Below are 25,487 nucleotides of genomic sequence, written 5' to 3'. Positions count from 1 at the left end.
AAAGACGGATCATTGATCCTTTTTTAATTGGCATCGACATAAAAAACAAGCATTATAATTGACAGCCTCTGCTAACCGTTTTTACTCATTTGACAATAATGATGCGCCAAACGTGCTGTCGGTCAAACTTTACAAAATAATTTGACATGAAAAAAGGCTGATAATTTGAATGACCCTGTTTGTTAATTTAATTGTAGCTTGCGCAGTACCTGAGCGTTTTCACTAAAGCCTCACTTATACTTTTATTTCAGCACAATATGATTTATTTTCGGTTCGCCGTCGGCGTCTGGAAATATAACAAATACCCTCCGAGATAAGAACAATACTTGCACATCAATTGAAATTGCGATTTTTCGCTGCCGGCAATATGTTATGCCGAACGTAGGGCAAAAACACCCCGGGACAATCGGTGAAAAATTGGCGTGTTTTCCTCTCGGAAAGCGGTGATTTATTTCTGCAGCTTCCTTTCGATCAAATTTTTATCCTTTGTTCTTCTCGTCGTCGCACCGAAAAGGGACGCTCATAAAAAATATTTCATTTCTATAGAGATACACACACGCCGGCGGCGGATCAATACCAGTTTCTTTCTTTCATACGTGTGTGTGTGTGTGTATTGTATTTTACGATTTGCTGCAAGGTATGCGCGCCTCGCACGTCCAATATAGAGAGCTGATATTTTGTCGGTGATTGCATTATCCAGCGGCGCGGCGACGGCCGCGGAGAGAGAAAGAGGGGCGCCGCGCTCGTATATAAGCGGCTTATCTCGCTTATAAATATAGATAAGAATATGGTGCCTCTCTAGCATTATCATGAAGATTGTCCTTTGGTGCTCTGTGCCAACTGGAAAGAGAAGCAGCGGCCGCCGCTCCATAAACGTGTCAGTGTTAACTTGTCAACCGAGCGAGACTATACCTTTTTTTAATGCACTTGTCATTTTGATTAATGGGCGAGCTTCTCGTTCGGCCTAGCTGAGGGTGTCAATTTGAAAAAGTGGAATATATTTCCAAGTACAGGGGCGGCCGACTTAATTAAAGTTCAGAGATTCTTTTGAAGGGTAAAACTTAAAATGCAACTAAGTTGATCTTGCAAAAGTTTTTACAAGCAATTTTTTTGTTTTAAAATTAATTAAATATTTAATATTTATATAATAATTCAAATTAATCTTAAGATGATTATTTAATTTTTAAATTTTGGTGTTGACAGATGAAAACAAATAATAAAATGAAATAATAAAGTGATAAATAAAAAAATTAAATCATCGCAAAGGGACTATTCAAATTAATTTTTTTTTTATTAAAGCAAAAAATATAAATTTGTTGTTTATTATGAAAAAATATTTAATTGTTATTCCATTCTTTTCTATTTGGATGAAATATTCTGTATAAAAATTTGTTTAAATAATTAAAAGGCTTCTTTTTCATTTTCTCACTTGCAAATTGAATAAAGAATGAAAGAATTATTATCAAGATTATAATAAGCGACTCTCATGGGAAAAGTTTTACTTTTTTTAAACATTGTTGAACCTAAAGCTATTGCAGGCTTGTAAATTTAGTGGCCCTCTTTCCACGCCGCTATTATTATTTCGTTTTTGAGGTCAAAAGCCAGTTTCTGCTGCTCCCATTTTTTACTTTTTCTGCAGCAAAGTGCCAAAAAATTTCGGTGAAAGAAAAATTTAGGAGCGTATTAAAGCAAAAGGTCGCTCATCACGCAATCCAGCAGATTTTCCCAACGTGCCGAGCGAACCGGCAGAGCAGACTCGTCGTAATGGGCCGTGTTTTTAAGGCTCGCTCGCTCTTTCTGTGAGTTTATTAGAAACGAACTCCATAAATTACGCACCATTACATTTTCTTCTCTCTCACTGCTTTCTCTCATGTTGGCCTTGATGGCGGTAGTTTTCCTTTTGCAAGTTCACGAGAGGGTCTAGCAAGAGCGCCGAGTTTAGAAACCATTAAAGAAAACACATTTCCTCCTCTCCGCAATAACGGAAGCGAAAAAAAGCGGGCGGCGCCGCGAGAGCGAAACGCGAAAATAATATCTGCTTGCAGCAGCAGCTTGTTTTTTCATGCCGAGGGATGAAATATAAACACTCGACTCGTAAGATTATTAATCGCAGTTTTATTTCGCACGTCTCGGTTTTTCATACAAAAAATATTACAGAAAAGAAACAGCTCCTTATCACACAACTTATATTAAAAAAAAATACATCCTTTTTTCCAACGCAAAGAATATGCCAAGCATAAAAAAATAAACGATCACTTTTTCCATTTTCCGCGTGCGAGTCTTTTTTCTGACAAGAGATTCTCTCTTTCTTTTTTCTTTCTTCATTTGTACAGTTTTTTCTTCAGCTTTCGTTCTCTTTCATCATCTTTTCCTTTCACCCTAGTTATAAATGCATGCACCTTTTCACAACAGACAGACAGCAGAGTGGGAAGTAGGGCGCGGATCCTTAGGGAGTCACTTTTCTTTCCGCTCCATTTGTGTGTTTTCGCCAGCCGAGAGAGAGAGCTGCCGTAATTTCTGTCGCAAATCTCTTGATACGGCCTTCATCATCGCATAATTCGCAGCCGACTTTCCTCTTCTCTCGTTTGCGTAGCGGAATTAAATTTTTTCTCACTTCCGAGAGGCACACAATGTTCGCAGAAAACACAAAAGACGAGAAAAAAGGCAAAGGAAATTGAAAATTTTAACAATTCCACACCCGGCCTAAAAATTCTGTTTGAGGAAATGCACAGGGAGAAAAATATGCGAGTTTTAAAAAAGTTTGAGCAGAGGGAAATTAATTCTAGCTACAACATTTTATGTTTTAAAGACACAAAATCCACATAATTTGTGTTTACCTCGTAAGAATAATGGTCAAAAATAAATCAATTTTTCATACATCAAGTGTTTAAAAACTAAAAAAAGTAACATAAAAATTTTCTGAAATTCAATTCAAGTTTTCGTTACTCCCACAATATTTCAACTAAATTTAGTTGTTTGTGTTTTATTTACAGGTTTCTAGAATGAAAATTTGGGAATAACTTTTTAAACCTAAAATTTGCAGTGTGTAATCAATCTTTCTATTGTTTTACTTCCTCTGCTATACAAAGAAGGTGGGGGCGCTCGGGAGTACAACAATATACGCTCTTCATAAATAATGGGTGTTATATTTCAAAATCAAATTCACCCGACGAAGGGGAATCCGGGGAAGCCTCCAGGGAAGAAGCCGGGGAAAGGCGCCGCCGTGGGCTGGACTGGCACCTGCGTTGTGATGTAGGTGGTGAGCACCGTGGGCACCACGGTCGACTGGTACAGGGTCGTGAAGACTGTCTTGGCGCCGAACTGCAGCTTGATGACCTTGGAGTTGGTCTGCGTGACCATGGTCTGGGTCACCACCGGTTGGCTGCTGATGGTGAACTGGGGTTGGATGAGGCCGGTGGGCGCGATCGTGGTGACCTCGTACTCAGTTCTGGCCACGGTGCTGACCGGCCGCGAGATGGTGGTGTAGACGGTGCTGAGGCCGTTGAAGAGGGGGATGACGTGGCTCTCGTAGATGGTCTCCTTCTTGACGATGGGCTTGGAGGTGGTGATTGCGGGCACCGGCGCCAGGGGGTTCAGGTAGCGCAACAGGGCGTATTGCTGCAGTTGTTCGGGGGTCAATTGAGGGGAGGCAGGGGTGGTTGGAGGCTCGGGGGTGGTGGACGCTGAAGGGAGGGCAGGGGTGAGAGCACGCTGGGGCAGGCGGTCGAGGTCAAAGTCACCGCCAATTTGGGCCAGGTCAAGGTCAGGGGGGAGGATCAGTCGGCGCTGCTCATCTTCGCCTAAAACAGAAAAGTCAAAGAAAATCCTCATAATTAGCTCTAAATTTTATTAAATTTAATTGTGTTTTACCTTTAAAAATAATTTTAGATTTCAAGTTAAAAGTCAAATATTTAGATAATTTTGACACTATTTGAATGATTTTCCAATAATCATGATCGTTATAATTAAACAGTTAAAAAAATCTGGGCTTATAATATAAATATGTTTTTTAAACAAAATGATGTAGAAAAAAAGTTTATTTTTGACACTTTTAATATCTAGTTCATCCAGGAGCGTCATTTGCTCGTTTGACTGCTTTTTAAGGGGCGAAAAAATGTTGAAAATTGAAACAATTTTCTCATATTATTATAAAACTGTATTAAAAAAGTAATTAAAATCAAAGGATTCCATCCTAATTGCAACACAGCTATATTTCTATTCTTACCGTCTTGGTCATTCTCGGAGACTTCGAGTTCGTGCAGCTCGGATCCAGCCTCATCCAGACGAGTGTTGAATTCATTTAGGGCGCGACTGGGAAGGAACTGGAAGGCGTCTGACGGCGGCAGCGTCTTCACGGCGGTCACGAAACGCGTGATGTGATAAGATTGGATGAGGGTGTACATTTTCGTCTCAACGCCACCCTGTTGGATGACAGGCAGGACGTGCGTCTTGAGCATCAGTTGCGTGGTGTTGAAGGTCTCGGTGACAGTCTCGAGCGGGGGCGTTTCAACATTGGTCGCCAGAACGATCGGCGGCAGGGTGGCGATGCTCGCGTCCACTGGCAACTGATTCGCAGCCTATTTGTTACAAAAAGAGAAATAATTAGATTGAAAGTAAAATAAAAATAAATAAAATCGTTTTTAATTTGAAATTTTTTTAAAAATTGTAATAAATGCATAAAAATTAAGAATATAAAATGTTTATCAAAGCTATCCTTTCAGCAAAAATGTGATATTTTTCAAAATATAGATAAACAATTGAAAAAAATATAATTTTTCAAAATTTTGTAATTTCGATTTTAAAGAAATTTTAAATAATTCTATTCAAGTTAGTGGCAAGAACTATAATTAATGGTTCTCGAGAAGTTCTACTTTTGATGAGTTTCGTGGTTACCTCGAAGGACTGGGTGGACGTGGCCAAGATGTTCTCGGTGAGCGGCTCGGTGGGCAGAATTTCGGGACTCTCGGTCGGCGTGACGAGGCTTCTCTCGATCGTGGACGTCACCGTGATGAAGCGGGTGTTCTTAACGGTGCCGACCTGCACACAGCACAAGAGTAATAACTGTTAGAGCAAAGTGCTAGCGCACGACACGTCGGCCGTCGGAGAGCAGAGGGTGTAATAAATTCGCTCGCGCAGCGCAGGCAAACGAAGCCTAATTGAAATAAAAAGCGCATAAAATCCGCCACTTTACTCTCGCAAATCGCCCTTTAATTATAGTTAGCCCCGGTGAAAAATTCCCCTCAAATTAGGCGGAAGGGAGGTTTTAACGAGAAAGTTTATTGCTTCGCCTTTAAATGAGCTCGATTTATTTTCTTTCAATTTCCGGCGTGTGATGCTTCGGAAGAATTTCATCCCCTCGGGTACTGAAGACGAAAGGTCCTTTGCCGTGAGGGGCAAAGTTTTAATTAGTTTGATCTTCGCAGAAGCGGATTTTTCTAAAAATTAATTAATTAATCACGTAGGCCAAAAAGCAATCAAGCAAGTTTCCTTTGGTTGATATGGTTTATTAAAAAGAAAAATATACATAAAGAAAACCGATCAAAGCAAAAATCAGTAGGGGGATGCTGAGGACCCTCGAGCTGCTGTTTTTCAGCGCGAAAACGGACTATTTGTGTTTGAATTCCACCTACGCATGAGATGTTCCCCTCTCTCTCATTAAGTGAAATTCCAGTCGAGGAACAAAGGCGAGAGATTTTAATTGGAACCGTGTGAGCGCAAATTTTCTAGTGTGTGTTTTCCTGTCTCGGTAATGACGGAGAGGGAAAGAGAATGGAAGGGAAATAAAGAAAGGAAGGGTGGAAATAAAATGAGCGTCGGCGGCTTTGGATTTCAGCCGTAGAAATTTGATGTGCGCATCGCCGCGCGTGCTCTCAAAAGGGCACACGCATGCACATGAAAGGTGTGTCGTGCACCTTTGAACACGACGTTCGTCCACGCGGCGTTTCATTAATTTAATTGTTTCGCCTGTATGTTCGCGCGCGTGCAAGACAAAGTAGTGAGACTCGTAATTGCACTGGTCTGTTTTAGCAACATCAAAATGTCTAAATTAGCAAAGTTGACAAAGAGTCAAATTACAATGGCATAATTGCGTGTAAAATTTTCAGTATATTTTATGTAGTTTTAATTAAGTGAATTAGTTAATTCACTTTTATTTGAATGCAAATGGTAGAAAGACATAAAAATATAAAAATATTTAATAATTCAAATGAAGCTAGTTTTTTTTTTTATATTTCAAGAAAATCACTAACAAATTTTGAAAAATAAAGTAGCACAGTTGGTTTTTCGATAAAAATAATTATCAAATATCTTTTACTGTTGTTTATGAGCACACTTTGGTACAGTTAATTGAGAAAAGGCTAAATTGAAGGATCATAATTATGTCAGGCTAATGAAAATATGACAACTCTTAGTCTTAACTGTCTTTAAATAAATTAGTTATGCTCAGTTGGTTTACTATTCTGTGAAAAGTTCCTCCACAAACAAACATCAATTTTTCCCATTTTCAATAACACCAACTATGCATGCAACTCAATCGTGCTTGTCGAGGCTGAAACTTATTATTTGTAGGAGAATTTCACGATTCAGGCTCAAAAATTAAATTTGGCCATTCCACAATGAGTTTTTCAAGTTTTTTTTTTCAAAATATAATTTTTCTTCAAATTGAACTTTCCTGTTGGACCAAATATTTTGTCTATCTTTCAATTTTACTAAAAAAAAAAAATAGTTCATGCTTCATTAAATAATAATTTTTTTTAATGATTGATTAACAATTTTTTTCCCTTATTATTAATATTTTCAAATATTTTTGTTAACATTCTTTCACAGCTGCATACATTCATGTAGAGCAGGATATACAAAAAATTGAATCAACGGCTCAAAAACCCGAATGAGGATTAAAAAGCCAACTCTAAATTAATAAAATCGGCTTACATAGCGTGTATCATAATAAAGAACCAGATGAATGTTGCAGATTTTAATCAATGAAAACCCCACAATGTGCCTGTATATTGTGAAACGTGTTTTACAAAGGGAGAAAAATGCGCCCTCATGTTGCATATCATTACACGAAACGAGCAAAAGGTATGCGTAATTTCGTTTGCGAATCAGTTTTACAGAGAGAGAGGCGCGGGCTCATTTTGTTGCGTCGCTGTACACAAATCAATCCGCTCGTTCGTTGGCTCGCACCACCAATTTCGCTTGGAACTCTTTGAATTTGCATATATGCGCAGAATAATTTGCCGCTGCGGGTTTATTGTAATTGGAAGCGAATCGAATTCGCAAACAAGTAGCGCCGGTGCGTGTACACAGTGAATTAAAAGTCACCCGTTGATTTGCATGATACGCAACATGGCCCGGCGGAGATGGTTTTTTAATCAGAGTTGTGTTGTTGCCGTAGCTGAATCAATTCGGCGCCGCTTTTTGACAGATTGTTTTAGCAGAAGAAAAATTCGCTCTGCTGCAACGAGGCAATTAATTTTGCCGCGGGCGAAAAACGAGCATCGGTGTATCGGCCCCGACCGCAGCTGCCGGCTGGTTTATCGGCAAGTGCTTGAATTTCCAATAAAAAGCAGCCGCAGCCACGGCGAGGGGAGCATTTTTCTACTTTTGGCACACCCTGCAATATACGACTCTCTTAGCAAAAGAGCGAGAGCGAGAGCGCGCTCAAATTTCAAGTTAATAACATTTATTGATGCACGAAGCCAGCGAATTCCGCCGCCCTCGCATAAATCAACCACAAAATAAGCGCACTTTTGAAGAGAAGGAGAAATTCTCTGCATCCTCCTCGAAAAAAGAATCGACTGCCATTCCAGAGGGGGAGAACGAAAGTTCTGTAGATGGAACAGCGAGTGGCATAAATAAAGCGTGACTAGTTTGGTGAAAAAGTCTTTTTGGTATTTTTTTTTTAATTTTAGAATTGTGCTATTTTGATTTGCAAAATATGAGACTAAATTGACTGGTTCGGTAAAAAAAAAATTCACTGAATTGTGGGGATACTTGGACTTTTTCAAATTTTTATACAAATACTTTGATTACTTTCCTTTGGATTTTTTTGCTCTAATTTTTTTTTTAGAAATTTATTCAAAATGATCTAATCAAATTTAAGGTTAAAAATCAATATATATTTACATCTTTGTAACCATCTCCTTGAAAGTGTATAACGAGTTTTTCCCAAGAGAATCCTTGATTAAGTTGTTTAAACTGTATACAAGCTACTATAAAATTACCTGGTCTTAATTTATTGGAGCAAAATTAAATAGATTGGTGTTGGTAGATTCTTTCATTATAATGTTTAGAGAAAAAAAATTCAATTTAATTTAGAGTGTCTTATGTTTCACATTTTCCTAGAGTAATATTGTTTTTAAAATTTCTTCCTTGAAACTTGAAATATTAAACAATCTCAAAATGAGTATTTTTCGTATAGAATCCTAGAAATTTACGAATCTATCATTTTGTACATTTTAATTCAAACAACTTGCATGTGCAATCATTGTAAAAATCTAAATTGCTTATTTTTATACTGGATTATATAAAAACCCACCATATTCGGTATGCTTTCTCCTTTTTTTTCAATTTTTTAATTTTGAAATTATTGCTCAAGATCTTAACTTTCTTCAAGGAAAAAAATCTCGTAATAAAATTTTGATCCTATATTTACTTGAGTGATTTTCAAGAGCTTTTGGCCGTTATTTCTGCTTCTGCGAACTCAAAAGCCCACGAACCGCCCAAGTCTGTTCTCACTTTGCGCAAAGACCTATAAACTTTCGCGTGCAAAAAAGTGGGAAACTTGGTGTGCAACGGTGGCGTTCACTCTCGAGAGGGCAGATTAGGCAGGTGAAGCGAAAACGCCCGCAGAAAGTAACACGGTCCAGCGCGTTCTATCTCGTCACTCACCTGGAAGGTGTACGGCGACCTGATGGTGGCGATTTCGAAGTAGACGTCGCTGAAGTCAGCCGGCGTCGAGATTTCCACGCGGATCGTCTCCTGGGCCGGCGCCGGCTCGTGCACGTGGTGCTCCTCGGCGCCCTCGGCCTGAAGTTCGGGCGACGGCTCGGTGGCGCCGTTGTCGTCGGCACGGTGCTCGGCGATGCCGTTTCCAGGCGTCGGCGACGTCAGCGCCGCATGAGAGGCGGACAGGCCGTTCACATTGTCCTCCTCGAGGCTCTGTAAAGTGTCAAAAAGGAATTTAATTATTTAATTTGGATGTTTGAAAAAAATATTGTGGAAAATTAATTTTCTAGACAACCTTAGAATTGGATTTTTTTTATTCATCATCGAATTTTTATATTATATTCCAATTATTAAGGATTTAAACAATTAATTTTTACTCACGGCCTACCACTCAAGGCCTGCCATTGCATGTGACTCATTTTAAGCTGTTAATTTAATATGTATAAACAATGTGAATGGAAAATTTCTTGATTATTTATTAAAACATTTTAAATTTTTTTCAAATTTGAAGCCTTATATTTAACAGTTTAAGTTTCATATAATGCAAAATATAAAAAAATAATAAATTAAAAACAATTATTGTCAATATTATATAAATCAGATAAATGTTTAGTTTAAAATTACTGCCTATATTAATTATACAAAATTTTAATAACTGCTAATAATTACTAAAAAACTTCAAAATTAAAAAATTACGGAACACATTGTAGGCAGTAAATAAATTTTTACGGTTCACTTTTGGATAAACGTTTTGAGTTCCAAAATTTTAACTTTATTTTTAAAACTACATCAATCCTCAAAACGGCTCAGTATGCAAAATCAAATTTCATTAGCATTAAGCTCTTCGTCAACGACAATTTCATTTCTGCATCAAAGCATAAATTACAAAGGAAAAATAAAAACGCGCCCATCGTTCTGCCCCGTCTAGGGATTTGCTCTCTTTGTTCTGTGTGCAATTTTTCACAATCCGCCGAGCAATCGGTCTCGCCACCCTCATTGTGAGCAAATCTCTTTATCTATTCGAGATTAGGCGGCTCAAGTAGCAGGCAGGGAGGGCTTCTTAAATCGGGCTAATGAAGAGAAAAGCCGGTCCGCATTTTTCCTTCGCCTTTGAAGGGCGAATTAAACTTTGATTGGATCTCGCCCAGGATGAGAAAGAGAGGAGTAGCGATTAATCAAGTCCAATATAGCGTGTTCCACAGATTCTAATGGAATTCCCGTCAGAAAAGTTGCCCACTACATTTCCCCGGGGCGGCCGGCGGGGAAAAAATATATAAATTCCGCCCCAATAACAGAGCGCGCGGTCCATAAGCAGAGAGGAAGAGAAAAACTTGCTTGCGCCAATAAAATATTACAAGGAGAAGCGAGTCGGGCAAACTTTCCGAATATTGATAACAAAGTTTCGGGCCAGAAATAAGAAGAGGAGGAACAGAAGATAAGCCTCGAGGGCGTTTTGTGTGTGTGTGAGCGTTTTTTCCACCCACTGCTGTGTTTACAATAATGGAAAGTTATGCTAATGGCGTTAGAGCCGGGCCGAACGAGATGAGTGCTAAAAAGGCGCGGATACTTAATCCCATAATGGAGGTGCACCTTTTCAATTTGGGCCGAAAACTGGTGCTGCCGTGACGAGAGAGAAAAAGGCGATTAAGGCTAAAAAGTGCACGATATTTTAAACGAAAAAAGCGGCGCTCATCAGCATTTTTGCAAAGTGCAACGCCGGCGCTTTATCTTTTCCTCTCTCTCGCTTGCTCGCGGCAAAGTGGATGTAAAACGGGGGGCAATAAACGTTTTGCCGCCGCCTAATTTATGGACGCCCCCCGAAACGCGCGCACGCACAATGCAAATTAAATCGGCGGGCAGGCGCTCGCTCGCTCGCGCGCGCCGTTGGAAATAATTTCGCCGGGGACAATAATCGTCGCTTGATTTATGCAAACGCTCATTATACACGTGCGTACGAGGAAGCGCGCCGAAATTGCACCGCGGCGAATTAAAATCGTGTATCCGACGGCGATTAAGCCTCGTTAAATGAGCTCTAAACTTGGCGTTTGAATAATAAGCAAATGTGCCAGTTGATCAAATTTACATCTAAAAAGCAATTATTGCTTTTTGAAAGTTCAATAAAATTAGTTCAATTTGAAAAAGCTTGAGGAGCACAAGTAATTAAAAGAAAGGAGGCTCATTTAACCACAATTATTTTAAAAAATGAATTTGAAAAAAAATATGATTGTGTTGTTGATAAAAATAAAAATACATTGTACTAAAATTACAATATCCGAAAGATAAAAAAATCGCAAAAATCTCTGCAATAATTGTCAATCATGAAAAGTTTTGAAAAATAATTTATAGAAATATTCAAAAGAAAAAAAAGATAACGTGAGCGAAGATGAATTCGTTATTGAAACCAATTTAAACTGTTATATAATTACAAAATTTTTAATTCAGGACTCCCTATTGGTATAGTTCAAATCAAGTTCTTACAAAAATATAATTTATTTTTTGAAATGATTGTAAATTTAAAGGGGAAAAAAACATTGTTGTAAAAAGACTTGATTTGACTATAAGTACTCCATGATTGACTAATATTGCCAGTTTGATGAAGAATGTAACCTTTGAATAAAAATATTTATTTTACACAAATTTCCTTTTCATCTGACTTTTGATGTGCAGAAAATAAATCAATCTTTTTTTGCAGACAGAATGCAATCAATATAAAACAGCTCATGCAGCAAAAGGTAAAAACAGGAAATAATCCATGTGGCTCTTAATCCGCTCAGGAACGGAAGCGTCGCAGATGACGAATAAAATTTCACAATCACACTGCGTACATGTTTGTCGTTTAATCAATGCACCGCGGGGACCCTCTGGTATAATTAATTGGCGACAACGGTTGGTGCAATTCGAGCTTGTCCTATGTGTGTGACTATGAAATTTGCATTAATCGCAATTACGTCGCGTGTGCGCGCGGCAAAAGTGCATCGAACCGCGTCGGATCCAATAAAATTGTATTACGCCACCATTAATTTTGCAGAGTGCTTTCGCTAGTTTTTAGCTGCGGCGAAGCGAAAGTGGCGGTGGCGGTGCGCGGCTGTTTGTTTTATTTCCAGCCCAAATGTTGCCCATTGTTGTTTTAGCTGATGAAAATGACCATTAACTAGTTTGCAGCCGGTTTACTGTTTTGCTCCGACCTTTTAATTTTTGCCTGATGGTCAGAGATTTAAAAAACCCATAAAAACAGCACATCCAGTGATATTATTCAGATTGTTTTTATGGGTCTGCATCAAAGCAGAAAATTTGAAGAAGGGAACAAAATTAGCTTCATCACAATCATCACAGAGTCATAATGAATTTTTTATCTGTCAAAATATAATGTTCTTTAGAATAGATTTCATTAATGAAAAATTCTTAAACATAATATTTGTGTGTATAAATTCTATTAAAATAATAATTAATGCTGTGAAAATTATAAATAAGTGGATTTTTTTCAGGAATAATACAAAAATTCCTCAATTAATAAAGAAAACCAATATTGTACACTTCATCAAAATGAATTCCCATCATTTTGAAATCATAAAAATAATTCTGCTATAAATACAAATATTTTTTTTCTCTTCCAATACAATATTTTCCGCTTTCTCCATAGACCAATTTATTAAGGTTATTGAAACGTTAAGCTTTTCTCATTACTAAAATATGTGATCCGCCCTTTCAAAGAAAAAAAATCTCATCCCCTCCCCCTTCCCCACCAGAAAAACTCATCATGAGTCAAACGGAACCTGGATATTGGAATTATACTAAAAAATTCGCTTATTTTCTTTTGGTTTATATTGGAGAAAATTTTCAGAACGAGTTAGGATCATGTTATAAAAATTACTTTTATATAAAAGATTTGGCAAAAAATGTGTCGACCGTGGAGGTAAAAAAAGCACTTGTAACATTTAGTGCTTCCTTTTTGCTCTTAGAAACAAAAGCGCCGCCGAGCATTCGGGGCTGTGGCACCGCATTTTCGAAACTCATAAATTTTGCAATTATCCGGCGCGCGGCAGTGTGTTGCCGGCTCGTTCGCCCGCCTGCTTCCGGTCCCAGGTGGCGAGAGCAGCTCCCGAAAGCGCTCTCGGTTTGTCCGTCCGAGTTTGCGAGAGTGACCGGCGTACATATTTTCGTCGCACCACTAGAGATGCTTCTGTTTATCCAGGTGCTAATTACGCCTCTGGACACGCACGCGTGCTAATTTATTAATGGATCCACGCCGACTAAAGCAAACCAGCCGGCAGGAATTTCGCGCCCTCGTGCACTCCGGAGCGACGGCCGGTGCATCAACAACGTCGTTATAAAACAGATAACGACGTTGCTGGACATCAGGGTTGGCCACTTTAAACTTGACAACGTCGTTTGCATTCATAATTAATCAAGACTTTCTAATTTGGAATTCTGGAGTTATTTTGGGAGTTGGAAAACAAGTAGTAAACGAGTCACAGCATTTTTTGCTATGTAAAAAATTCACAAAAAAGTAATTCACTGTCACGGTTGTGAAGAATACTTTTTATTTCTACTAAAATTATTATTAAACATCACACAATTGTTTCATATTCTACAAAAAATTTCAGTTTTCTTACTTTTTTTTAATAGTATTTTATACCTAACGTTCAATGTGCACAGGCACGTAAATTTTTATTTCCATTTGATGAAAATTATTCACTTTGATTATTTTTCAGAAGATTATAGTAACAACCAACGATTTTTTTTTAGCTTAAACTCAAAATTGAAATGCCTTTCAACAAAAAATTTGTTAATACAGCAATAAATTGTCATCAGAGGTATTTGCCTTTGCCAAATTCAAGCTACGATTATATTCGTTAGGGACTCCTTATTGGTAGAATCTTGTTTTAGTTATGTAAATAAAGAGACCCTCAATGAAACATTCAATGAATATTACATTTTATTCCAGCAATAATTTAAATTTAAATTAAATTTTATAAACTGGATTATTACCTCATTATTTTAATGGAAAAACAAGACCGTGTGCAAACGTTTTGAACTAATTAAGTATCAAGCTTTGAAGCTGCTCCTGAGAACTGTGTTTGTTGTGGCGACTGCATTCCACGGCCCCTGATGGTTATGCCCGACCGCAAAGCAGCGACGTCCAGCTTGCTGCATAACTCGCCAGGCAGACCGAGTGTAATACGGGAATTTAACGCAAATGCAGCAGAAAAGCGAGCGAGCGCCGGTAATTAAGCTTTATTTTTAGCCGGAGGCAAAGGGACTTCAATTTGCGAGAGGGCTTAGTACTAAATTAGAGCGTATCCGAAGTCTAATTGCGCGTGACACCTCAGTCGAGCGTCAAACTCCGGGCCGGTTTTATTATCCAATTTATGCGCGGGCTTTTCGCTCTTTCTCGTCCCCGTCCGTAATAACAATAAAATCCGACGCGTGATCCTCGGCTCGAAAGTTTGGCCCGTACGTTTTATTGGCCTGCCGGTGCGATCGCAGTAAATAATTACGACGCCGGCGTGTTTTTGCTCCTCAACTTGTCGAATTATATTTGGCAATCATCGTTATCGTCGGGGTTTGATGGCGAAAGTTTGCCCTCGCTAGCTCTCTGTGTGACAAACATCAAAAGCAGCGCTGCCAAGGGAATTGCCGCTCGCTTCTAGACTTGGTCTCGAGTAATGGCATTTCACCCTCTCTATCCGCCCACGAGCGCGTTTGTATCTATTAAAATCCGCCGAACGTCGGCTGGTTTATGTGTTGGCTTTATCCCCGCAAAGACACTATGCAGCCCCGGGGCGAATTAAAATTTGACGATCGGCAGTCGCAGAAATCTAATTTGCCACACACGCACAGAGACAACATTGGACCGACTTAATTGAATACGCCCGCCTTTGTTGATCGCGACGAATCTCGTTAAGGCCGCTGGAGTGGAGCACGTCGCACGTACTCCACGGAGTTGCTGGCGCCACTAATCATTTACTCGGCGGATTAATTTCGTTGCGGTGGAAAAAAAACTTTGGCTCTCCTGTCAACCAGATCAATCAATTGGATTGAAAAATAAACTTATTTAGTACATAATGAACTCGAAATTTAACTACTTTAATTTACAATTTCAAATGTATGTTGATTTATCATTAATTGAAAAACAGATGAGACAGTATAAACGCTTTTTTTTAGTTAAAATATAAAATTACACAAAAATATTGCAAAGACGTTAAATCTTGATCGTCGAAGTTAAGAAAATTTTGAATTTTTCCCTGGTCCAGTAGAGGAAATAATAAGATTATGAGTATTTTGACTGTTGGTCAACTATGCACTCTAAAAATGAAATAACAGGACGTAAAACCGATAAATAATGCAAACAATGAAATTTAAAATTAATATGATTGCCTCAAATATAATATGTTAAAATTGCTATTTAACATAGCTACAAAAATATTTGCCTGATTATTATTTACATCTGGTTTAAATTCAAATATTATATAACCATTTATATGGTTTTTATAATTATGTTTATAAAATTATATAATTTTATTACATACATAATAATATGATTTTTATGCTACGTTTAATTCTATTAGCTAACAAATCTAATTTATATATTTTTTATATTAAATGCATTTTTTTTTATAAATTGATATGCATGTTCATGAGTATCATGTATCATTATGCAGAGAAAATCAACCTGCAATGAGAATTAGGGTAGCACAATTATTAAATGTATATGTACAATGGGTATTAAATCAATAATTAAAGTAAATAAGAAAAAGCTCCTGTTAAGGTTGATATAAGTATATTGGGAAAGGGCATATCAATTTCAAAAGTTAAAAAAAGAAAAATTTTGGTTCTATAGCTGTGGAAAATTAAACTTTTTGTTTAAAACATGAAATTTAATTTTTTTATTTAAAAATCCTTAATTTATCTACTTTTTTAGAGTTAATTTGATCAAAAATTCACTAACCTGTTCAGAGTTGGCTACTGCGTTGGTCTTGACAGGTCCGTTCTGCTGGCGGATGGTGACCCTGGGTTTGACAGTGGTTTTGTACTGCCATCGGCCGGCGGGTCGGTTGAGCTTGAACTTGTTGAGGGGCGCGCTGGACTGGGCCTGGAAGACGCTGGGCCGCTCCTCCTGGCTGGCCTGGCCGCCGGTGCTGGCCCTCGAGGACTTGTAGCCGCGGCGCTGGTAACTGGGGGTTTCGGTAATCGTGTTAGGACGCGCGCTGGTGGCGACGCGGTTGCGGTACGACTTGAAGCGGGTCGGCGGGCCGCCGACGCTGGCCGTCGAGTGGGTGCGCGGCTCGCCGGAGAAGACGGACACCGTGGCCAGCTCGGAGGTGCTCGACGTGCGGCCGAATCGCGAGTTGGCGAAACGGGCGCTGCCGAACACGTGCACACACACAGGGACAGGGACAGAGAAACAGTGCCGAAGTTAGTCAATGGTGACGATTAGTGTGCGAATTATAAATTAAAGGGTGGGTGGTGCGATGGAAGTTTGGGACGTGCGAGCGAGCGCATGGAATTTACAAAATTTACAAAAAAAAGGAGAAGATCAAAACCGATAAAAATTTATGTTTAAACCAAAAAAATTCTTAATTAATTTTTATTTTAAGTTTAAATTATTTGCAAATTTAGAAGAAATCTCCCTTTCAATTCCGAAAGCATTGATTCTGCAAAACCTTCTCCTTTTTAAGTCAATCATTTAATTTCAAGGGTCTAGAAAGAACAAAATTTAAAATTTTCTTTTCTGAGATCTATTAAGATATCTGGTTAAAAACAAATTTCAATAAATAAATTTTTGGAATATTAACATTGATGAATTTCAGGTTTTCGGATAGGTAGCAAGAACTTATAAAAAAAATTGATTTGAGTCCAGGAAATTTGGAAAGTTATTAAATGTTTTTCCCAATTTTTGCACAAAACAATTTAAAATTAGATTTTTACTTTACTAATCAAAGATCAACCCGATTCTTAAAAAAAAAGTTTCCTAAAACCTTTAAAATATCATAATTTCTTCAAATTAATTTCATAATTTGCTTTGCTATACACAAATTACAATGCTCAAAGTCATGCATGGATCTAATGAAATAATTGTCATTAATTCAAAGGATTAGAATAATGTGCTCTGAGTTAGAAGAACTAACTCTTTTTCTAAAAATATTAAAATATACTTAAAAATCAAACTGTCTTACCTTGAGGTAGGTCTTACTTGCTGCAAAACCCTGGACTTGCTTGGTCTTTTTGTTGTTGCGAACTTGGGGCTGGCGTCGACATCATAGTCATCTTCATCGTCTCCAAAGGTGGCGCTGCGGCTACGGTGCAGTCTGGTCAAGAAATCGCTCCTTCCAGCGACGACAGCCGAACGACGCAGGGGTTTGGTGCTCAACTCTTGTTCTCCGTCGGGACTAAACGCCGTCTCTTCTACGTAAGCGGCACCGGCAGGTGTTGGCTCCAGATGGGCCTGCAAAAATTTCATTTTAATAAATATTAGCATAATCATTATCTTGATAGCAAAATTAAAAATTCCTAGAACTAATTAAAAAAAAATATCATAATTTTTACTGCAAATATTAAGTGAAGAAGAATTTTACTTTTGCTCCAATTTTTTTTTCAAACAAGGTGTCTTTTTTAATTGCATCTCGTATTTACCTGATCGTGGTGAGCAAACACGGGGACGGCGGTTTTCAAAATGCTTTGAACATTTGAGGGCCTGATGATGTGCTGCTCGGGCTCGGCTTTGATGGTCGACGTCTTTTGGACGATGGTGCTGTATTTGCCGTTGGTGACGGTGCCCAGGACGGTGGTTTCGTGCACGGTGGTCAAACCGTCGCGAACAACGGTGTCCACTTTGGTGGTGATGATGCCCACTTGCTGAGGCTTGACGTGGCGGTGTGAGATAGGCAGATTCTTTAGAATTTTGCTGCTTGGGCCTTTCAGGTCATAGATCTATAATATAATAGAAAAATAATTGTATTTTTCACACTGGTGAGTTTTTTTAATATTTAAGTTTTAACTTAGTTTCTGTAGCTCTTAAAGGCCAAATACAACTTATGTCAATTAAAAAAATACATGTGCACTAATATTTAAATAATTTTTAAGTTTTAATTTGTTTTATTTTCTGTATGTTTATTATATATAAATGATATTTCTATTTTTATAAACACAATATTGCAATTTTTATATTTTATTATAAAAAGAGAATTACTTAATAGTTTAAAAAAGCAGTAAATTTGTAAGTTAATATCACTATTTTTTTTTTTTATTAGAAAAATCTATAATATAAATGTTGAGGGGATCCACAAGAGTGAAATGAATCTTTTACTAGAGATGAAATAGAGATAATGTATGTATAGTGTTAATGATCCTACTAAATGATTATTTTATTTATGGTCATGTTATAATATAAATGTTAAATATGAAATAAGTAATTCAATAAGATTGTTAAATATCCTTCAATATTGTGTTCACAATTAAAGTGACGTTAAAACAAATTTGTTCACAGATGAGTTTTTCCAATAAAATCAAAATTATTTCATTAAATTTGTCTTCAGCTGAAATATAATTTTTTTAGTTACCCGTGAGGACTCTTCGTTGACAAATTGAGGGTTGGTCAGCTGGAAGTCGTACACTTCGGGCGGGGACAGCAAATTGTCCGAACTGTCGCCGCCACTCGACCTCACCTCGACCACACTGGAGACGATCGGCTGGGCGGGGACGGCGTTGACCACCACGTGGGTGCTCTCCCTGACCTCGACCTTGCTCGACACGCTTTCCTTGACCTCGACCTTGCTGGAGACGACCGGCGGTGGGGGTGGAGGAGGAGGGGTGACGACGGCCGACGAGACTCGGACTTCGACCACGCTGGACACCTTTTTCTTCTCCACCGGTTTCTTCTCGGCGGTCACGGTCTTGCTAGGGGTGATGGCGGTCGGCGACGCCGTCGGCGGCGGCTTCGTCTCGATCGGCTTGGGCGCCGGCGTGTTTTTTGGCGGCTCTGCAGAAACAAGAAAAAAAGAGGGATAAAATAAATCGAGCTGGTGTTGCTGGCGGCGAAAAAACGAGAGTTAATTTATCGGCGGCACCACCGAGAAAGAAATCGCTTCGTATTAATCAGCATTCCCGGCCGGAGAGATTTTTCAACGGACGGCTCAATTTGCGCGCTACATTTTCCATCTATATCGTTATTTCGGCACCGCAGGCGTCGATAAAAATATTACATGAATAAAAAATTTATTCCGGCCGAGCATCATTACGCGAATATTACACACGGTCCGGCAGTTGTTTGAATTTTTATATCGTTTCGCTCTAGCTGCCGGAATAAGAAATCGATACGTGGGGTGGATTTTCGCATTGTTATGCGGCGTAGCCCGGCGCGCGCGTCGTCGACCAATTTGATATAACAATTTCCATAACTCAACAGGTTCGGCTTCATATTTCGCGCCTCTGGCTCTCTCCACTCTGCAAATGACTCTGCCTCCCTGAATAAAAAAAAATATATAAATTTTCCAAGACGCCTTTTGTTTTTTTATTCGGTGCGACGAATTTCCTTCGCCATTAAAAATCAATATGTGAAAGAAAGGGTGTGTGTGTAGCAGTAGAAGCAGCGGCTGGCGTGGTAGTAAAACTTTGAAAAGTGGCCAAGCGAAATTTATTTCAACCGCCGGCGGCTGCTTTGCTGCTCGGCGGCAAATTTACAAGTTGTAAAAGTGTCTCGTACGCTCCGGTTCCTTTATGGAGAGAAATAGAGGAAAGCCCTTTCAATTTGCTGCTGCGATCCGTGTAAGTGATATAAATTTTCCAATCTGCCAATCTGCTGTGGCCGAATATTATATCCAAATAAAATGATTGATAATAATCGGCGGCGTTAAATGTATAAAGCTTTTCATCAGACTCGTAGATTCTTTTGATTCTGCTGCTTTTTATTGCCTGGTGGCGTAATAAACAATTCTCTCGCTCTCTGCAGTTGCGAGGCAGTGAGTATAGTTTTATTATTGCCAGCAAGGGTGTATACAGTGCTGAGAGAAAGAGAAGCAGGGCTTTACGATTGTGTATTATTTTCGGATTATGGCGTGGCTGTAAAAAACACTAACTTGCTACTTTTCGCTAACGTGCATAACCGAAACGCGAAGCAAAAAACAGGCAGGGAAATGAACTTCATGTTACTAAATTCGAGTGGGTTGCATGAAAAGGGTGCTTAAAGCAGACAAGATTCATAATAAAAAAAGTTAAGTAATAAACAGATTTTGTTATTGATCTTTATAAAAAGAAAGCATTGACGCGTAAGATAATGTGTAAAAATTATTATTTTAATTTAATTTGTTAGAAATATTTATTAAATTATTTTAGTAATACAAATTTTGCTATAAATTTAATTTTAATTAATACTTTTATATTTATATTCTGTCAAAATGTTTTTTGTGTTTTTTTATTTGAAGATTTGTCTCAACATAAAATTTTTTATAATATTTTATAATTAACAAAGTAATTAGTAAGTATGTAGTGTTATATTTTTAATGAATAATGAACAACATGAATGTCTCCATCATTTCTCTACTGTTATATTCTATTCAATAGCTACAAGCCACAATAAACATGTTTCAATTCAAATAAAAAATAAACTTTTTAACAATTTGAAAGTTTGGGAACTAGATATTAAGACATGCATAAAGCCAATTTTTTTAAAAATAAATTGATAGTCCTTTTTTCTCATTAGTGTACAACATTTAAAAGAATAAAGGAGAAAAGGATTAATAAAAAAATTCCTTAAATTTCAAATGAATCTTTTTTTCTCAGTTATAAAATTGATCCACAAAAAAAGCAAGACTTGTCGGATTTTTCTTTCAAGACTACAAAGCAATTTGCGATTGGTATTTTGCTCTCATCTGCTGTGCGCGCGTGTGATTAGAAAAATCTGTAGTTGGTGGCGGCGAGTTTATTGTGTTATTGTGTCCGCAGCATTTATTCTCGCCCGGCACCAGCATTCGTCGTCGCCCAAGATGAATGGGAAAGAAATAATGTCCGGAATAATAATGAGCAGCCGGCTGCTGGGAAAGTATAATAATTCCCGGCGAGAGGAAGGCGGGCGAGCGCGAACGGGCGATAAAATAATTTTGCCCATTGTACGAGTGGTGGCCTTGGCAGTTAGCTCGGCGGGAGCTGCTTTTCCTGCATGGCTGCGTACCCTGAATGCTCTGCTCCTTGCGGAGAAAGAGAGCATTGTTCTGCAAAAATGCAACTTGCGGAATGCCATTTCGCGCGTTTGGAAAAGTTATACACAGCACGTGCCTTTTTCACAGATGGAAATACAAAAAATATTTAAATATATATATTATTCGACTTGCAAATTCTTAATCGATTGACAAATTGTTTCTGCTACTTGATCTTACTGTAAAGTTATCAAATAAATCACAATGAACTAATTCAATACCAAAGTTAAAAAAAATACATAAAATCTGCCTGCATTTGTTATTCCCGCCTTTAAACGTTATTAAATAGTTGATTTCAATACTAAAAATAATTTTTTTTTTCTTTTTCTAATTAAAAAATTGCATTATAATGTGAGGAAATTTATGAATTTTTGGCAACTCCAACGCTGAAACAGAATTTATGTAGCATAAACGGCTAAATCAATAACCAAAAACTAAATAACTCAATCGGCCGTCTTTCTTGAAAGTGTTAATAAATCTTGATTTTAATTTTTCACCATTTCAACCTTCTTGAAAGCAACTTGAAATTCAAAGAAATTATAACAAAATCAGACTAAAAATAATTTGTTTATTTCACACACAAAAAACTGACTCTGTAATTTGTAAATCTTGATCTATTTACCAATTATTTCGCACACAATGCATATGTTCTGTTTACACAAAATTCTTTTTTTTAGTCACTTTTTTTTCGCAGACGAAGCAAATGGAAAATGGCAAAATTTATCAAGCTCATTATTTTGCGCCTCTTTTGCGAACTTTTTACGACACCCCCGTAAAATCTTATCGTTGTGCATTTTAATGAGGGTTTGTAATGTAATGTGCACTACAAACCTGGGGCTGCGGGAGCGCTCTGCGGCGAGAAGACCATCACCGTGTTGCCGATGGTGGTCGTGAAGTCCAGGAAACCGTACACCGTCTGCGTCACCAGGTCGGCGCCCGACGGCGCTGCCGAGGAGGAACTGGGCGCGTCAGGGTTGACGTAAACTTGAGCTCCGACGCCGAAAATAGAGGCGGCTGTGAACAAAGAACATTAAGTTTAATAATTATTTAAAACCAGTATAAATTGCAAAAATAAAAAATACAATATTTTTACTTTTGTGCCCAATATGCGCAAATATTTTAAAAACTAATATATTGTTGCTTTAGTTAATTATTATTTTTCTATAATTTTTATTTTTTAACAAAAATTATATTATAATTAAAAAAATAAAATTTTTCATTTTATTACCATAAATCTTATTTTTCATGTATAAAATTTCAGAAATTAAAAAGAAAAAAGTAAAATGTATTTTATTTTATTTTATAGCTAAAATATGAGATTTTAAGGACAATATGATCATAACTTTAATTTTTGATAGCTAGGTGAATAAGGAATCATCTGACATCTTCTAAAGAGGCAGGGACTGATAGGAACTAAATTTAAAGACCTTGTAATGAGAACAAAAAAAATGTGTTTGTTTTGTAGAACCCTTAAGTTAGTTATGTTTATTGTATACAGAGCTGAGCTTTTCTCAGAAATTGGTAATGAGGTTAATGATTTTCTTTTTTTGGCAAGAGAATCGTTGCCAAACTTTGCTAAACTAATTGTCGTGGAATTAATTCAATTAGAACGTCAGAACAAGAGCTTCGTTATTATGAAGTAGTTCATGGAAAAAGCATTATCAGAAAATTTCCAAGGATAACGACTGAAGGCGAACTGTATTTATTTATTTAAACTTTTTTATATTAGGCATGGTATATTTTGATAGATATAAAAAGCATTAGAAATAACTGAAAAAAAAACAGAAAAATATCTTGTCTTATCAAAAGGAAAATGCTGATAAAGCTTCCAATGTTTCCACCCGATATCTTCTTGAAAATTTTCAGTTTGAACTCTTCCTTGAATATTATTGGTTAAATTATTCCTATTGCCATAGGGGCCATTTTTTCCTTTTTGAAATTCAAAGCCGGCCTTAATTGGAAAGTCCCCCCTGATTCTTGGGCTGATCTGGCTGATCCCTTTCTCGGCGCCTCAGGGACCAAACGGACGCCTTTGGTTGCATAATTCAAAGCCGGGGGCCGCTTGAGAGCGGCCGATGATGTTTAGACTTTGCTCGCCAAGGAATAAAGTGCCGTCTGTCGATCACGTTTGCCGACGGACAAACAGAGAATATCGCCCGGGATCCGTCCGCATGCACAAATAGGCACAGCACAATGGAGATGCGGTCGGCGCGCGCCATAAACCGATAGACATCCCCAGGGACGGTCATCGAGAGCAGAGCGGATTAATAATTCATAACATGGGGCCGGTGTGATCCAAATATTTAACCAGATCACCGCTCGTCCCGACGCCCGCCGATCGCACTGCTGCCTGCAATCAACTCAAATTGCGCGCCCATTTCCTTGCCATAAATATTTATACGCGAGGGTAATTTTTCATTCCAGGCCGATACCAGTCGCTCTGCTGAATCCAAAAGAAAAAAAAGGAACGAGCGGACTGGAAAACATGTTATTCGGATACGGAAAAATTTCAACGTGATTTGAATTCAAAAAGTGGTTCCATTTGTATGTGTTAAGTGAATAGAATTAGAATTAATATGATTTTTATTACATCTTTAAAAAAATAAATTTAATTTTTAAGGAAACCAATTTTAAATGCAATTCTTTTAACAATCGCAAAGGATTCATAAACACTTTTATTCAAAGAAGTTGTTTTATTCCTATTTACAGGATAAATCACGATTTCCATTAATGTGACTGACGGCATCAATGATTTAATGCAACTGCAACTATTTAAACAAATTTAACTCGTTTCTCAATAAAATTGATTATCTCTTGTATGAACTTGTGACTTATTAATTCACATTTCCCTTACATGAGCAATGAAAGCCGCCCTTGCCAACTGATTTTTCTTTAGGATTTTGTATTTTTCTTTTATTGTTTTCACTTTTTGATCAATTTAATTCAAGTTTTTGTTTTTTTTTATAAATTATTACCTTCAATTTTCATTTAACATGTAAAATCAATGCATATTACTTAATATCAATAAAATTGATAAATATTTTCCAAAAATTCAAAACAAAATACACCAAAGAGAATAAAAAAGCTATCTGTATGTATCACTCAATTTAAGGCCATCAAATTGCCGCGTCCGAACCAATTTCGTTGAAAAAATCAAGCAGTTTCTCTCATAATCCGATCAAATCCCGAGTGGGCCGCGCTCTTTCGCTCAATAAATGAGCGATTTATTTTTACCAGCTAAAGGCTAAAGCTGCGCAGCTCGCGAAATAAATCGCCTGCAATTAGGATGAGAGCGCGTGGCGAGGAAAAAGCAGCGCCGCGATTTATGGCCGCACGTTGCCGCATCCGACCGCTCAATTATGCTGCCTAATTGATTGATCAACTTTGGCCAACGCTCTGCTACCGAAGGATCAAAATTCACAAAATTGACTTTTGGACGAATTTGTCTAAAATTAAAAGGAGGTGTTTGTGCAGATATTGTTTGCGTTTATTCCATATTGCCAGTATTCATAGGCGCGTGATATTTGTAGACCACAACATAATTAGCTCCTCGTCTAGCAGCAAAAGCTAATCCCATTTGGGAGGGCGTCCAAACACCAAAGGTGCGGTCAGAGGACGCTATAATTTTTGGGACGTGTTCAGGTAAGCAGAAATTTAATACATACGTGCGCTAATTGAATGTACACAAAATAATTTAAATTATAGTACGACGTCATTGTCGAGAGAACAGATTAATTTAATTCGTTTTTTTTATAATAAAAAATTAAACTCAAACTTTGTACTGTCGTTTTATAATTATAAAAAAAAATGACACTGCACGTAAGCTATTTATAAAGCCACAATTACTTTTTATGTCAAACCTAGGATTTAAAATTCCATGAAAAGACAGAAGACTGTTCCCTGCAAACCTAGATTATACATAAAATTATTCAATAAATTTTGATAAGAATTATTTTTTATTTATTTTTATATTTAATATTTATGAATTAAGTTATCTTTTTTTAAATTTTAAAATAGACGAAGAAGGTAAAAAACAAATTTGTATTTAAATATTATAATTAAAATTTTCATCAACCGAACTGAAATATGTAAAATCTCTGTATTTCAAATTTTCTGTATAAAACGGATTATTTTGCAAGCTGGCAATAAAATAGATTTTTAAATAAATATGATGTATAAATAATATATTGAATGGCCATTTGGGTGAGACTGGGGCGTGAATTTCACATCAAAATATCTTCTCAATTTATGATTCTCTTTATAAAGTTCCAATTTTTGTCCCCAACCACAAGCAGAGCGCAATAAAACATCCCTCATTTGGGGTGAATGCCACCTTTTGGTTTTGGG

The 25,487-nt window shown here is 37.5% G+C and overlaps 1 protein-coding gene across 2 annotated transcripts in view; it reads right to left on the bottom strand.

Annotated features, from left to right (window-relative positions):
• Positions 1-2,095: 2,095 nt before the first annotated feature.
• The window catches only part of LOC132200717 (mucin-5AC), a 96,554-nt gene continuing 73,162 nt past the window's right edge, over positions 2,096-25,487 (bottom strand). The window contains exons 4-12 of one of the 2 annotated variants that reach the window (XM_059626388.1): positions 21,972-22,154; positions 18,510-18,928; positions 17,584-17,880; positions 17,127-17,395; positions 15,899-16,124; positions 8,893-9,162; positions 4,894-5,037; positions 4,226-4,577; positions 2,096-3,800 (exon numbers count right to left, since the gene is read on the bottom strand). In XM_059626388.1, coding sequence (XP_059482371.1) covers positions 3,163-3,800; positions 4,226-4,577; positions 4,894-5,037; positions 8,893-9,162; positions 15,899-16,124; positions 17,127-17,395; positions 17,584-17,880; positions 18,510-18,928; positions 21,972-22,154 — 2,798 coding nt within the window. In that variant the 3' untranslated portion in view covers positions 2,096-3,162. Of the gene's footprint in view, positions 3,801-4,225; positions 4,578-4,893; positions 5,038-8,892; positions 9,163-15,898; positions 16,314-17,126; positions 17,396-17,583; positions 17,881-18,509; positions 18,929-21,971; positions 22,155-25,487 lie in introns of both variants that reach the window. The other variant, XM_059626387.1, reaches the window with a different exon arrangement.

The sequence above is a fragment of the Neocloeon triangulifer genome, unplaced genomic scaffold, assembly GCF_031216515.1.
Source record: "Neocloeon triangulifer isolate White Clay Creek 2 clone unplaced genomic scaffold, ASM3121651v1 ptg000014l, whole genome shotgun sequence".
NCBI lineage: Eukaryota > Metazoa > Arthropoda > Insecta > Ephemeroptera > Baetidae > Neocloeon > Neocloeon triangulifer.
The sequence above is the reverse complement of the archived record's forward strand: the minus strand, read 5'-3'. Positions and strand labels throughout refer to the sequence as shown.